This window comes from Thunnus thynnus, chromosome 17 (genome assembly GCF_963924715.1).
Source record: "Thunnus thynnus chromosome 17, fThuThy2.1, whole genome shotgun sequence".
Taxonomy (NCBI): Eukaryota; Metazoa; Chordata; class Actinopteri; order Scombriformes; family Scombridae; genus Thunnus; species Thunnus thynnus.
In genome coordinates, this window is record NC_089533.1 from 3,615,921 (window position 1) to 3,629,961 (window position 14,041).

The window sequence follows — 14,041 nt, forward strand, 5'->3', positions numbered from 1 at the left end:
GAGTCATGTAAAGTGCTGTATCGAGTATCTTGTTCACATGTGGATCCCAAATTGTACCTTTTTTAAAATATGTGTTTGTCAGTCAAAGGTATGTTTACTGGCGATTTAAATAACCATCTTAAAGTGAAACTCCACACAAGACCTGTCTTTTGTGTCACCTGCAGGCTTGAAGGGTGCCTGTAAAAATTGTAGTTTGCTTTTCCACCAAAAAATGTTGGCGTGATGATGCATTTTTCTAATATACAGTATTTATCCACTCATGTTTGTGTCTGTGGGTCCATTTTATTTGAAGCCACTGACATTGAACAGTCTACAGACATTAGACGCCCCCCCCCCCCCGCCCCTCCTCTGCTCCTGACCATTACTCACCACTCCCAGGTGCACCTGCAGTCACCTGTGTAGGGACGTGCTGTGTAGGAAGTCAGGGTTAGCAGCTGGCCGGTGCGTCGGGGCTCTGCTTCCTGCCCTCGGCTTTCGGCCTCCTCACCGTTGTTGCCGCTCAACTGTAGTCACCTCCTTGTCCAGCGAGCCTTGTTTTTTTTTTTAACACTAAACATGAGTGATGGTGTGACCGCCTGCTGCTCTGTTGCCTGTAACACACTGTGATTTTCAATGGAGAAGCCATTAGCTTGGGTCAGTGTGACACTTTTGTAAGCCAGAACTCCTGACTGCAATCATTTGGTAACTTTTTTTTTTTTTTAGTTGTTCCTGTACATTAAAATGGAAAGCGGTGCCCATCAGCCCATCTGTATGCTTTTTAGTTTATCACAACTAGCTACAAACCAAAAATGATGCCTCTCACAACGATGTTCTGGCGTATTAAAGATAAAACTCACAAAGAGGCAACGAGGACGTTACAACTCAGATCCAATCAAAAAAAATCTGAATTGTTACTGATTTGCTTGTGTTCTCACTTTTATGTAAGTTTGATTGAATTTTACAATATAAAACCACACAAACCAGCACATTAAGAACTCTTTATGAAGTAATATCTTAAAGAAACCCACATTTTACAGTACTGACTTTGATTATACAGTGTTGTAAAAACGTCTTTGATCCCATTTCATATTTGAGAATCTACTTGAAGTATTCCATAAATCCATAGTTTATTCTTCTATCAGCCTTAAATTGTCTAAACCACAAACCCAATAGCTTCAATTCATTGTTCATTTATTATAATAACTTGACTTCTTGGACCATCTTTTTTTCAAATAGCTTCAAATTCCCCCTGATTTTATAAGTTAAATATTCCATCTGATATATTTGTTGAACATGTTTTTTTTTTAGAGCCAGTTTCTTGTTATCTGTTTCAGTGCTGTTATACGCGACATCCTTAACAAATATTTATCATTTTCATTTCATATCATCGTGTAATTTCCTCGCACATTTACGCAGACACATGTGTGGAGAGCTGAATAATGTTGCAACCTGTAACATCTCCAGCCTTCTGCCCCCACTGTAAGCAGAACGGATCATTATCAGCACTCCAGAAGACCACAAACTCCTAAACGCTGACAAGAGCGGAGAGCTGTTTAATTGATATTGAGTGGTATGAGAGAAGGGGAATAAGTTAACAACCTCCTCACTCAGTAAACGAGTATTAATCACTTCCATCCCTCTCCCCCCCTGGGACGCACACATAGCTGTTTGGAATCGTACTGTCTATATTAACTGTAGTATCAGTGGCATATGGATCCTCCTCTTCCCGAGAGCAGCCATCAGAGAATAGATGTTAAAGATTTCAGTGCAGTGCTCCTTGATGGAAAAAGTCATCCTGCCATCGGTTTGTTTACATTTTCCTTGATTTTTCTCTCTGAAGCATCTTTTCTGAGTGTATTTTTGACAGCTTACAAGAATTTGCTGCTAAACAGCTCTATTTAACAACGACTAGTGCCTATAAAAAGTTAGCATCCCAGCATTGGAAGTGTAAGAAACTGTAGATTTAAAGTAGTTTTGACTTTCTCTTTGACATTGAAGTGTCTCTTTCTGTTGATCAGCGTAAAAAGACGCATTAAAGCTAATTTGATTCAATTTTATAAAACCATAAAACAAGGGAGTTAATACTTTTTATAGGAACGATCCAAAGATTTATCGTCCTATGTTAAAATACAAACTCTTTAAAGCGGCTATAATCAATATTTCTTAATACTGACACCACTGAAGAGCTGTCAGTGTGTAATGTGTTGATGTAATGAACCTACAAAGAATTATCAGTGACTCCGCAGCTCCTCTCGGCTTTACGGAGCTTTATAGCGTGTTTCAGCTCATTGTTTATCCGTCCAGCTGCAACTTTACTGCTCTGGTTCACTCTCAGTGCTCTCATAGTGTCGTTTTCAGATAAAAAAAAAGCTCTAAAAAGTCACTGTACACTACCTGCTCAGCACCAAACAGACACAGTTAGCTGTAGACTAGCTGGTGAACATAGTGGAGCATTTAGCAGCTAAAAGCCAGATATTTCCCTCAGGAGTTGGTGGAGACCAAAAACAGAGCTAAAAGTGAGTGAATATTGGACTTACATTCACCAGGTGGACAGAAACACGACTCCAAATGAATGATAATGTTGCTCCGTAGCTGCTGGATGTGGAAATAAGTTTGCTAACAAGTTCAACATATATAAACTTAAAAGGTTGTTGTCAGATGTTTATGCTGCCCTCTAGTGGCTGAAAAGTCTGCTATTGCAGGTTTAAAAACAAAAATGTAGCATCATTGCATCTTTTAAAGCAGCCTGACTGATTGTGATAAATGGATTTTTTTTGTGAAATACAGTAAACAGTTCAACATTTTCCTTCACTACACCAAGACAAAATAAACAGTAAGACTCATAACTTGTATGTAATACACTTAGATGACTACAACATACCATAAGGAGCTAAGAGAAAGCCCTCAGGGATACTCACTGCTGACCAGTGCCATTTGAAATGGGTTGAGGGAGGGAGGTATTGTATTTGAAGGTCACATGGACTCTGGTGACTGGTTGAGTGGAAAGTTCAGTTTGTCCAGAGCATGCAGCTCACAGGGGGGAGACGGTGAAATATGACTGAGTCTTAATGAACCGTACAGCAGAACCACAGTTCAGAGGTCCTGAAAAATTACACTTTAAAAGGAGAAAAAAAAAAATCCCAGATTGGAAAACATCACTCTATCTGTCTTTCTATGACTATCCTGTTCTGAGCCAAGGACTAAAGCATCAGACCTTTTCCAGTGTAACTAAACAGCAACATCCACTCTCACTGATCTTACTTACAGTTATTAGTGACCCTGTCCTCCGTCCCTGCTTAGTATCGATGTTTCTTTTGTGTAATAAGAGATTTGACTTCCTGTTAAGATGACTTCCAGGGTGATTAGGGGAATGTTTGGAGGATGTCTGCTTTGGTCTGTGAACATGATCAATTGGATCCATACGCTGTAACTAAGCTTTTAATTATAGTTGGCGACCTCAGTGCCTTGTTAACCTCAGAGCTGCCTTCGTTTCATGACATGAGAGATTTGGAGGGAGGATTCAACAGAAGTTATTTTTAATAAGTTCATTTGTTGCTTAGTAGTTTGTACTTTATGTTAAATCCTAAACCCGTGAAGGTTGGACTCGGCTGTAATCATATGCAGATGTAGTAAGAAGAGACAAAACTCTATTTATTTCATATTTCAAGGTATATTTGGTTTATGTACATTTTGCACATTTTTGCATTTACAGACTGATGGAACAGAACTTATTTTCTTATTCAGGCTTGATTTTCTTATTTTGCACAATCTTTAACCGGCACTGCAGTCTCAATCCCAATTCTTCTTCTTCTTTTATTTTATGTGTGCATGACTGACAACTTTTCAATCACAGAAACACATTTCTAAAATTGTTTTTAGCTTTTTAGGGCCGTAACTAATTAATTATTGTCATTATTTATTAATCTCTAGACTTTTTTTTTCTATTGCATTTTCAATTAATAGCTTAGCATATATTTTAATTTCAGTTTAATTCAATACAACGTTACGTATCTCTGTAATGGTGATTATATGCAGCAGTTCAGCAGATACACACACAACAACATGTGAGAAGAAAGGTAAAAAAACAATCAATGAGTATAAGAAAGAACAAAAACTATATGTGAAGTTGATAATGAATATAATAAATATAAACATAGTAAAGTAATGAGGGCATACAAAAGCATAAAAAAATACCTATGAGGATTTCAGAGTAACGATTACTTTTACAGACAATTAGCAACGTCCTGAAGGCAATTATGAGAATCTACTTGTTAAAATACGCTCAGGTTTAAAAGTCAGAAAATAGAGAAAAAATGCCCCATGTGACATATTTAAATTGCTTATTTGGTCCAACAAACTGTCCCTATGATTATCAATGTGCAACAATATAAGATGAACCAGTGAATGTTTGGAATCTTAAATGTTTTCCACCTGATTTTCCATTGATTTATCATTCAGCACTTGAGATGTGAGTGTTTTTACAGTTTTTATTATAAAATACACTATAAACTTAATAAATCAAACAAATGTTCTTCCTGCACACCGAATCCATCCAGTCCATCCTGATGGAGTGGAGAGTGTATGACGGAATATACCAGAAAACACAAACATATCATTAGTTACTGTCTTTCTGCTTTAAACATTTTAGAGTTGCTTGCAGGTTAAAGAGACAAGTGTGTTTAACTTCTTTATCTGTGGGTAATGTGCAAATTTCCCTCCACCTCGGACCGACTGAGTGGACTAATTGATGTTTTTTTTTCATGAAACTGTTAGATAGTGTCATGGAGTTTGGCCGGTTCGTCCCTGTGAACCTGAGCGTCTGTATGGGGTGCTAAACAGTAGGCCAACTGCTGTGCTGATCTGTGCCGTGTTTACTGATATCCCTATCTGACATCGCAGAACTTGTTAAGAGGCAAGGCAGCCACTTATCACCCGGTCGTCCACCGAATGGATCGACGGCAGCAGCCCGCTAGCTCCGCTCCTGATAGATTTGACGTGATAGACGTCCACCGCAGCAAGAAGTACCGAAACCCTGGTGAGAACTGGGCAAAGAGCCGGCGCTACTAATTACCCCAGAGATTATCCAAGAGTGTTCAAAGAGTGTCTCTCTTAATTAATGATATGATGATTGCCGTGCTCTAAAAGCACTAGAGGGAGGAGATGTTTAAATTAGCAAACAAGAAGAGAAAACAACCCTGTGTTTCTTTAGTGCTGTCAAACCAGCGCCTCTTCTTCTCCCATCAAACACTGAAGCACAGCTGAGAAGTCCTTGACCTTCCCTACTATCATCAAGGAATTGCTCACGTTTAAGTGTTATAAGTCATACTCTCCGAGGAGCGAGACCCCCCAACTTGCAGCTTTCTCCTGCTCCGTCGCACATGAGATTGATCACCTCTCACCTTCAACCGTTTTCTACTCATTAATTGAGTCCAGGAATCCCATCTCTTCTTCTAAGATAGCCACCGAAGACTCCTTCTCTGTAGGCAGTCGATGACTCCTTGGAGCATTGGGATCGTCTGCCAGCCTTGGCTTAACAGCAACAGCTTTGTTTGCCATCAGCGAGAATACAGCTGTAAGAGCCTCCTCTGGAGGGTTGTTAAGTTGAGGCATTCCTCACAAGGTCATCGCCATCCACATCCAGGTAATATAAATCACAGGCTGCCAGATCGACGGGCGCTAGTTATGTGGAAGTGATATGTGACTGTTTGACACCTGCTCAATTTACTCAGTTCCCGTTGTCGCGTGTCAGGTGTAGCGAAGAGAGAGCATTGGCTGGGCCCGCCGTGTCAATTTGAAAGTGCGTGTAATCACCCTATCCTGACAGATATCTGCAGGGGTAAATGGCTCATCCCCCGTCTGAATGAATGAGTTTTGCGGGACGGGTCTTTGGAAAGGCAAGAGGAGATAGATTTGATGCTGTTGCTACATGACTATAGACGGTGACAGATATGAAGCGGATGAGACTTCATCAGGAAGTCACCGGCTTCCTTCCTGTCAATACATAATAAGCACAGATACCATAAAGGAAGCCAGAGGCAATAATGTCTATAAGAAGAGATGACAAGTTTAGATTAGAACACACTGTCACGCAGATGTGTTTCATCTCCGTGTGTCAGATCGGTTTCAATGTCATTTGCAATAGTCACTGAATAATGCATATAAATGTGACTTGCGCCTCTTCCATGCATCAATCCACTGACTTGTACCGAATTTACTATGTAAATAAAGCATAAACTCTGTTTCCCTGCTCCTTCACAGCAGTCAAGGTGATCAGAGCTAATATGCTCTTATTTCATGGCTGCACAGTGCTTCAGCATTGACATTCATAGCTATACGTGCAATGAATGCGATAAAATTGTCACAGGCAGGCCCCGGTTTGCCCACCTCTCGTGCCGTATGATGCAGCTGAGTGTCGGTGACAAATGAGCACATTATGAAAAGCTTCATTCTAGTGGCTTTTGTTCTCGGTGTTCGGCTCCTCTCTACCATCTGATTGACTTTCAATTTCTTTTTTGAAAAATAAGGGGTTAGTTCCTGCGTTGTAAGTAAGACAAATGAGTTCCCCTGCCTCTAATTAGCATAAAACCTTGCGAGTTGTGGGCAAGAAAGAGTTGTTGTGTTGTAGACTTTACCATTTGCGGGAGATTCAGAGTGTTATTTCTTTATCATTCATATTAAACTGGGAGCATCCCAGTATGACCAGCCGTGTCGTCCTTCCCTCGCAGGCTATTGCTACAGCACCTTAATCTTGGCTGGACTTGGGAAAAATGTGTTTTAGGTAATATAGTTATGCCCAGCCACCCAGAGGCACTCTTAATTAAAAGCCCCATGCCTGTTTTTCCTTCCTGAGTATCCTGCAAGTGTTGATGTCAAGGAGGGAGAAAAATGCACCTTTTTTCCTCCCTCCTGTACGGCGGACAGACAGGTGGCTGCGCTCGCCTTTTTCACACGTAGCTTCTTTACAGAGCAGAGGAAGGTGGGAACAAGATGTGAGTTTGAAGGAGAAAGAAGACAGGAGGGAGCGAAGGGAGCAGACAGATGGGTTGAAGGGAAGACTCTTTCACACATTAAAGAGGTTTTAGGCAGAGAGAGTATGTATGTCTGCAGCATGGCAGACATATGTGAAGACTGTGTTTTATGGCATCTGAAGACAGAGATATAATGATGTTTTCCCCCAGGTGTCCGCGTGTCCTTGAAAGTTGGTCCACTGCCCAACCGTTTTCAACCCCTCGTGTGTGGCGAGAGGAGAGGATTGCACCTCGCAGAGCTTTTCCTCCGAGCCAGAGATTACATTGGATGTAGGCCAAAGATGCATTAAATATTGAACACTTGTGCAACAGGTTTACAGACTTGTGTGTGTGTGTGTGTGTGTGTGTGTGTGTGTGTGAGATTGCCCACATCTACTCTGATGTAAGTGTATGGAAAGTGTGAAACAAGGGGGTGGAATGTAGCTAAACGCTCTGTTTGATCAAAAATCAGTATATTTCTCTGTTGTAGTCAGTGTAGCCTTAGATCCGTTTCACCAGACAGAAGAACCATTAAAAGTTAATTAAATGAAGAAGGAAACTTGCATCATTTATTTCCATTTAGCATCTGCATCTCAACCCCTTTTGTTTCGTTTTAGACCAATAAAATCGAGACAGAATACACAGTAAACTCAGCAGCCACACATTTTTCTTGTATCTTCAGGTTAGGCTAACCCATTGTTGCTAACTTTGGAGCTAACCCCCTTCACTTTTCCAGCATTTGGGAGAAACGACAGACGTGACTTTTTAGCATTTATTAACTGACACACTGTAGTCTGTACTCTACATTTACTGCCAGACTGACAACTTACTACTAACCTTTTCCTCTGCTCCGCTCGCATCCACCGTCACTTCTCTGCCCCTCGCTCTTTCCTACTCGCTACGCAAACACACTCCTAAACGGAGCCACGCTACCAATAATATAGTGCTCCTGGAAGGCTGTTGATGTCGCACTTTTCTCCTTATGAAAATAACACGGAGATTATTAGACCAATGAGAATTTAGTTGGACGAGAGCATATCGACCAACTAATAGACCAGTCGACCAGCAGACTACGGCCCTAATAAAATCTAGTTTGGATCTTCCTCCTGCCTTCTTTATAGTAACCAGTGTTTATTAAAATGAATGTTACTCTGCTGAGTCTCCGCTGGTTAAACCTCCATCATTCTATCCCGTCTTTTTCTCCATCATCACCACCTGGATGCTGTAATTAATTTTTTTTTGCTTTAGTCTCAGTATGTTTCAATCTTGATACTGTATCTCAGTGAAGTATTTTTACACTCTCCGTTTTCATCTTCTTATAATAAAATTAAAAAGTAATAGTTTTCTCTTAATACCTTACAGAAAACTTTTTTCTAGACACTTCTGTCCCGAATGCCTTTGTCGCTGATCACGGTTTCTCCTTCCCATTGTGCAGTCCGCACCCGATAATTGGAATTTGGATTTTCATCCCCCCCCGACATACATTAGTGTGTCATTGCAAGAGCACACGGTAGCTGATTAATAGAGCCCCGTCTGAAACTGAAAGTTCTCGGCCTGAATACTTTTCCCTCCACCCTGTTAAAGCGGCGTGACCGGCGCTGGAAACAGAAAACAACAGGATTCTAGGACCTGCTGTACTCGCCCTCCTAAGTATTCCCATCAAAGGCTGCAGGAATGTCACTCTCTCAGTCATGCATCACACTTTCAGTCTCACAGAGCAGCGTAGAAGTGTACGGTAGAGAACGATTTTCTGCACATGTGTGGCAAATTATGGCGCGAGTGGCACTTTCCTAAATGTCACCCTGTGTTTAAAGGACAGCTTGATGATGAAAGTTGAGGAGCTGGCTGCTGGCCATCGCCAGGGCTATGACTAACTCTTGGGTGTCACGGGCTGATTGAGTGTGAGTGGAGGTGAGATGGCTTACTGGGCCACATGACTGTCAGCCCCTAACAGGATTGCATGCCACGCTCAGAGGTCTCCTTTAGATACGCTCATGCTAGTTTCCAGAGAGGCACCTCTAGAAATCAATTGGAGATGCGATGTGAACAGCAGGAGGTGGAGACACAAGGGGGCCCTCCTCCTTTATCCTCACCTGCCTCCAATGACTTTATACCGGGGCCATGAAATGTTCTTTAGTTGGTTTTTCCAACCTGGTGTTTCTGGGACAAACAGCTGGAAGGCAGTTCCACACTGGGAGGAAGACTTATCACCTTCAGCTTTTAAAAGCTGTAAATGTAGTGTTTTAATATCAATATCATAAGCAGGGTTTATGAATATGGCACATTTTATACATAAAGGGAATTCAAAGTGCTTTACGTAATGCATTAAAACATAAAACAAAAATACTGCAGGCCATTAAAACACAAACTTAAAGATTACAATTTAATTAAGATAAAAACTGAATTAAATTGATGGCAGTTCAGGATGTAGGAGCAAAGTAAAGACAGTGTAGGTATATAATGTTTGATATCTTCTGGACGTTTGTTCCAGATCTGTAGTGTTTAGTAACTAAATGCTGCTTCTGCATGTTTGATTCTTGATGGTAAAAGACAGTCAGGGGTGTCAGATTTATGAGTAACGAGCCGCTGTACAGTCGGTGTTACCAATTCACATTTTATGGGGAGGCTTAATTAAAAGACTGGTACACTGTGGTAGAAAAATGGGCTTACAGTACAAAACATGAACAAACTGACATTTGTTAAAGGTGGTTTTGTTGTCAAATGATGTAGAAAGGTATTTAAAGCCAGCGTTTCCTCTGTAATTGTACAAGCCAACGAAACCCCCACCAGGCTAAAAAAAATCTTTTTCTAATGCCAAAAATAATGCCAAATATCCAATCATTCAGAAATCAATAGCATTCAGGGGCGTCTCTGGTGCAGCACTGGTCCAAAAAATGAGTCAACATCTGTGTCGTTGCCTGAGAAACTCTTGAAAGCTCCTTTTAATGAATAGGGCAGTGTGGGCGGCAGAAAAGTGACGAGGGGAGCAGAGGAAAAGGTTAGTAGTAAGTTGTCAATATGACAGTAAGTGTACAGAACAGACAACAGTGTGTCAGATGATAAATGCTGCAGCTTGTCAAGACAAAGAAAAGTCAAGTCTTTAGTTTCCTCAATTGTGAAGGAACATGAAGGGGGTCAGCCCGCCAAGATCTGTTTTGTTGGCAGGCATTGGTGGTGGAGTTTGTCTTTGGACAAGAATGTAGTAATGCAGTTCAGGGAAAGCAGCTAAACATGGGAAGATGTTATTAACCTGCACGCATGTTACTGTAAAACTCCTCATAGACGAATGAAAAGGATGGCTCAAAAACTTCTGTTTTCCACACGGCACCCGGCCATCGGAGGTAAACTGAGTAAGGATGACCCAGTATGAGCTCAACACTCCACAGAGAACAGAACCTGCCCAATATGGAGTTTCAATCTAGTACTGACCTACTTCTTTAAATATTAATGAAGACTGATTACACCACACATTTATTCAGTTCAGTTGCCCAAAGAAAATAGTTCCTGAGCTGTGAAATTGAGACCGCAGTCTATAATTTCTTAACTACATTACAGAAATGCATATGTGACTGTGCCATCGATTTAATTTGAATATGAAATAATAACTTATAACACTTAACTGACTCGCAGGAAGAGTCTGTACTTGATCCACCCAATGTGTTTTGATACAATAAGGGTGTATTTGGGTCTTTCTCTTTTATTTAAAGCGACACTTTTGAGAGAAGAACCTTTCTTTTACAAATGAAAAGTTTGATTTAATTATCCATCTTTGGTCTTCGGTTCAGAGGTTTTTCAGTTACGCCGTGGTCTTTAATACGTCTCTTTTGTTTTCTTTTTACAGCGTTCACCATGATGATCATCTTGGCTCTGATCCGTATCGGTAAAGGCACCGGCGAGGGCCACCCGCCGGTCGCCTCCCTCTCCGGCGTGCCCAACCTGTTCGGAGTGTGCGTCTACTCCTTCATGTGCCAACACTCCCTTCCCTCCCTGGTGACGCCCATCTCTGACAAGAAACACGTCGGCACCCTGGTGTTGGCGGACTACACCCTGATCCTCGGCTTCTACGTCCTCCTCTCGTTCACCGCCATCTTCTGCTTCGACAGCTCGCTGCTGCACGACATGTACACCCTGAACTTCACGGACAACTGCAACGTGTTGGATATCCAGTTCCTGCGCTACTTCTTGGGCTTGTTCCCCGTTTTCACCATCAGCACCAACTTCCCCATCATCGCCGTCACGCTCCGCAACAATTGGAAGACTCTGTTCCACCGGGACGGAGGAACCTACCCGTGGGTGGTGGACCGCATCGTTTTCCCCCTCATTACTCTGGTGCCCCCGATCGTGGTAGCCTTCTGCACCCACAACTTGGAGTCCTTGGTGGGCATCACGGGGTCGTACGCTGGCACGGGGATCCAGTACATTATCCCAGCCTTACTTGTGTATTACGGTAGACGCCATCTGGAGCCCGTGATGGGCAGGGATGCCATCAACAAGCACCGGTCTCCTTTCCGTCACACCTTCTGGGTGTGGTTTGTTGTTTTGTGGGCCGTCTTCTGCCTCATGTTTGTCACAGCCAACATCATCCTGACTGACACCAAGAAATGAGAACTCACTGTTCCAAGAACTTTCGATTAAAAAAAATATATATATAAATATCTGTTTGGCCAGTCTCCCTACTCCTGTACACAAGGCCTTACTTGCTGCTGGTTGGACAGTGTGCCTTTTTATGGGACTTTTGTTGCATATGTTGTATGTAATTAAGAGTAATTTATCAAATTTGTTAAAAAGGGACCAAATGACAACTATTTATGTTCCATTGTAAAAGCTGGAACAGTGCATGACAATAACAAACTGGGAAAGGGTCATTTATTAAAAGTATGTTTTGTCAACATATAACTGACAGCCTGAGGTTTTCACAAGTATTTGCACTTACAGTACACAACTTTTTTAAAAAAAAAAAACATATTTAAAGGGTTCAGTATGCTTCAAACAAACTAAAGGCAAAAGTGTTTATAGTTGTTCTGAAGGGAGACGCTCGACGGCGGGGTCAAAAGCTTGACCGTCGTACTGTAGATGACGCACAATGAATCATTTGAACGGAGACACACTTTCAGACACTTTCTCCTGGAAGGCATTCGTCGTGTCGCGCTCGGTCGTTCACACGGAAAGTGACAGAAGTAGGTGTGAAGAAAGACAGATAGAAGAGCACTAGAGAGAGAGAAAGAGAGAGAGAGAGGTTGAAATCCTGCATATTTTCTCACCTCCGTATGTGTGGTTTTCAGGTTTCTGGAAGTTACAAAAAAAAAAACTTGTGGGACTTAAGCCTGAGGTTATTTCAGACTGCGTTTGACAATCTGACAAGCACTTTGTTTGAAGCATGCCGACGCCTCAAGACTTCTGTAGGTTGTCCGTTTTTCAGTACGGCTCATTCAAATCCCAAACTATTGAAAGTGCTGAGTGATCCACAGGACCTACAGAGCAAATAAAATATATCAAAGCAATTGAAAGAGGAGAGCAGCAACAAGAAAAAAAGACGTCTCCCTGGCTAAATAAGGAACTTGGAATAACAACCAACAAACGAATCAGGGATGATTATTCTTTCGTGGCTGACGTGTATCCATCCCTCACCGGTTGGCTGACTCTGATCTCGTCATCCCCCCCACCCCCCCTCCTTGTGAACAATGAAGCTCCGTCCGTGACAGATCCACTGACAAATAGGCCTCCAGGATGAGCTCCATCTCTGTTTATCACCACACACACACACACACACAGGGCATGTCTCCCGTCTTTTACTGCTCAGCACCCGTTCATGACTCTGTCAGCTTCATACTGTATCCATCACACATCCGCCCCCCCCCTCCTCCTCCAAACACCTGACAGGGTAATAGTGATCTGCAGTGTTCCAGCTTTGGCTAAAGGGAAGGCATCTGTGGCCAGAAGTTAAACGTACTGAGCCGACTGTGACTGCGGATCTTCATACACGGACACTCTGTACTGTGGTTTAGTAACGCTGATTTTCACTGACACTCTGGCAGCTTCCTTTTATGAGTTGTGCCTGTTAATGAAATTCATTATTGCCCTTACAAAGATATGACTGTATGTTTGTGTGTGTGTGTCCATGTGAGTGATTGAATAGATATTGTTTGATGTGATTCTGATGACTCTTGTTTGGAGTTGTGAAATGTGCCTTTTTACAGGGTTAATTTTTCTTGCCCTAAAACTTATCGACTCTGCTGTTTTTTCTCGTCTTATGAAAAGCTGCCTGATAACATCTGCATGTATTTCATTTAACTGTGTCCCCAAATATACTTGGGATATAATCTATATAATAATAGAGATTATATAGATTATATATCAGTATAATTTTGGGTGTATAATCCTTGTTTGTTTTTTATTTCTGTTCTTTTTTTTTTGTTACATGTTTTTTTTTTTTCCCCTCTCTTGTATCTCTGAGAATCTTTTCTATTTGTTTGGCCAGGTTGTGATCAGATCATTGATATGGATGTTTACTGCTTTAATGGATGTTCTGTTTGATTTTTATGATTCACAAAGAAAATAAATAAAGGCTTTATGTTCATCTTAGCCTCATGAATCTTAATTACTTGAAGGACCAGCGTGTAGGATTTAGTGGCATCTAGTGGATGCGGTTGCATTCCTCCTCCTCCTCCTTCTAAGTATGCAGGAGAACCAACGGTGGCTGCGACACTCAGGAAAGACCCTCTCTAGAGCCAGTGTTTGATTTGTCCGTTCTGGGCTACTGTAGAAACATGGTGGGCTCCGTGGAGGAAGATCTGCTCCCCGTGTAGATATAAAGGGCTCATTCTAAGGTTACGAAAACACACCAATTCTTATTTTCCAGTGATTATACACTAATTAAAACATCTGCTCGACGCCACTAAATTCTACAAACTGCACCTTTAAAGGGGAATTTGTTTTTCTTACGACCAGGGTCGTCTTTTGTAGTTTTTGCCTTCATGCATATCATTTATTTATTTGTATTTTTCTTGTATTTTTGGACATTGTGCGCCTTTAAAAGATATTAACAGTATAGAGAT

At 41.6% G+C, this 14,041-nt stretch overlaps 1 protein-coding gene across 1 annotated transcript in view; it reads left to right on the forward strand.

The window, feature by feature from the left end:
* tmem104 (transmembrane protein 104) overlaps positions 1–13,563 on the forward strand; it is a 56,971-nt gene extending 43,408 nt beyond the window's left edge. Inside the window, exon 10 of the mRNA XM_067616011.1 lies at positions 10,828–13,563. Coding sequence (XP_067472112.1) covers positions 10,828–11,591 — 764 coding nt within the window. The 3' untranslated portion in view covers positions 11,592–13,563. The remainder of the gene's footprint in view (positions 1–10,827) is intronic.
* The last annotated feature ends 478 nt before the right edge of the window (positions 13,564–14,041 follow it).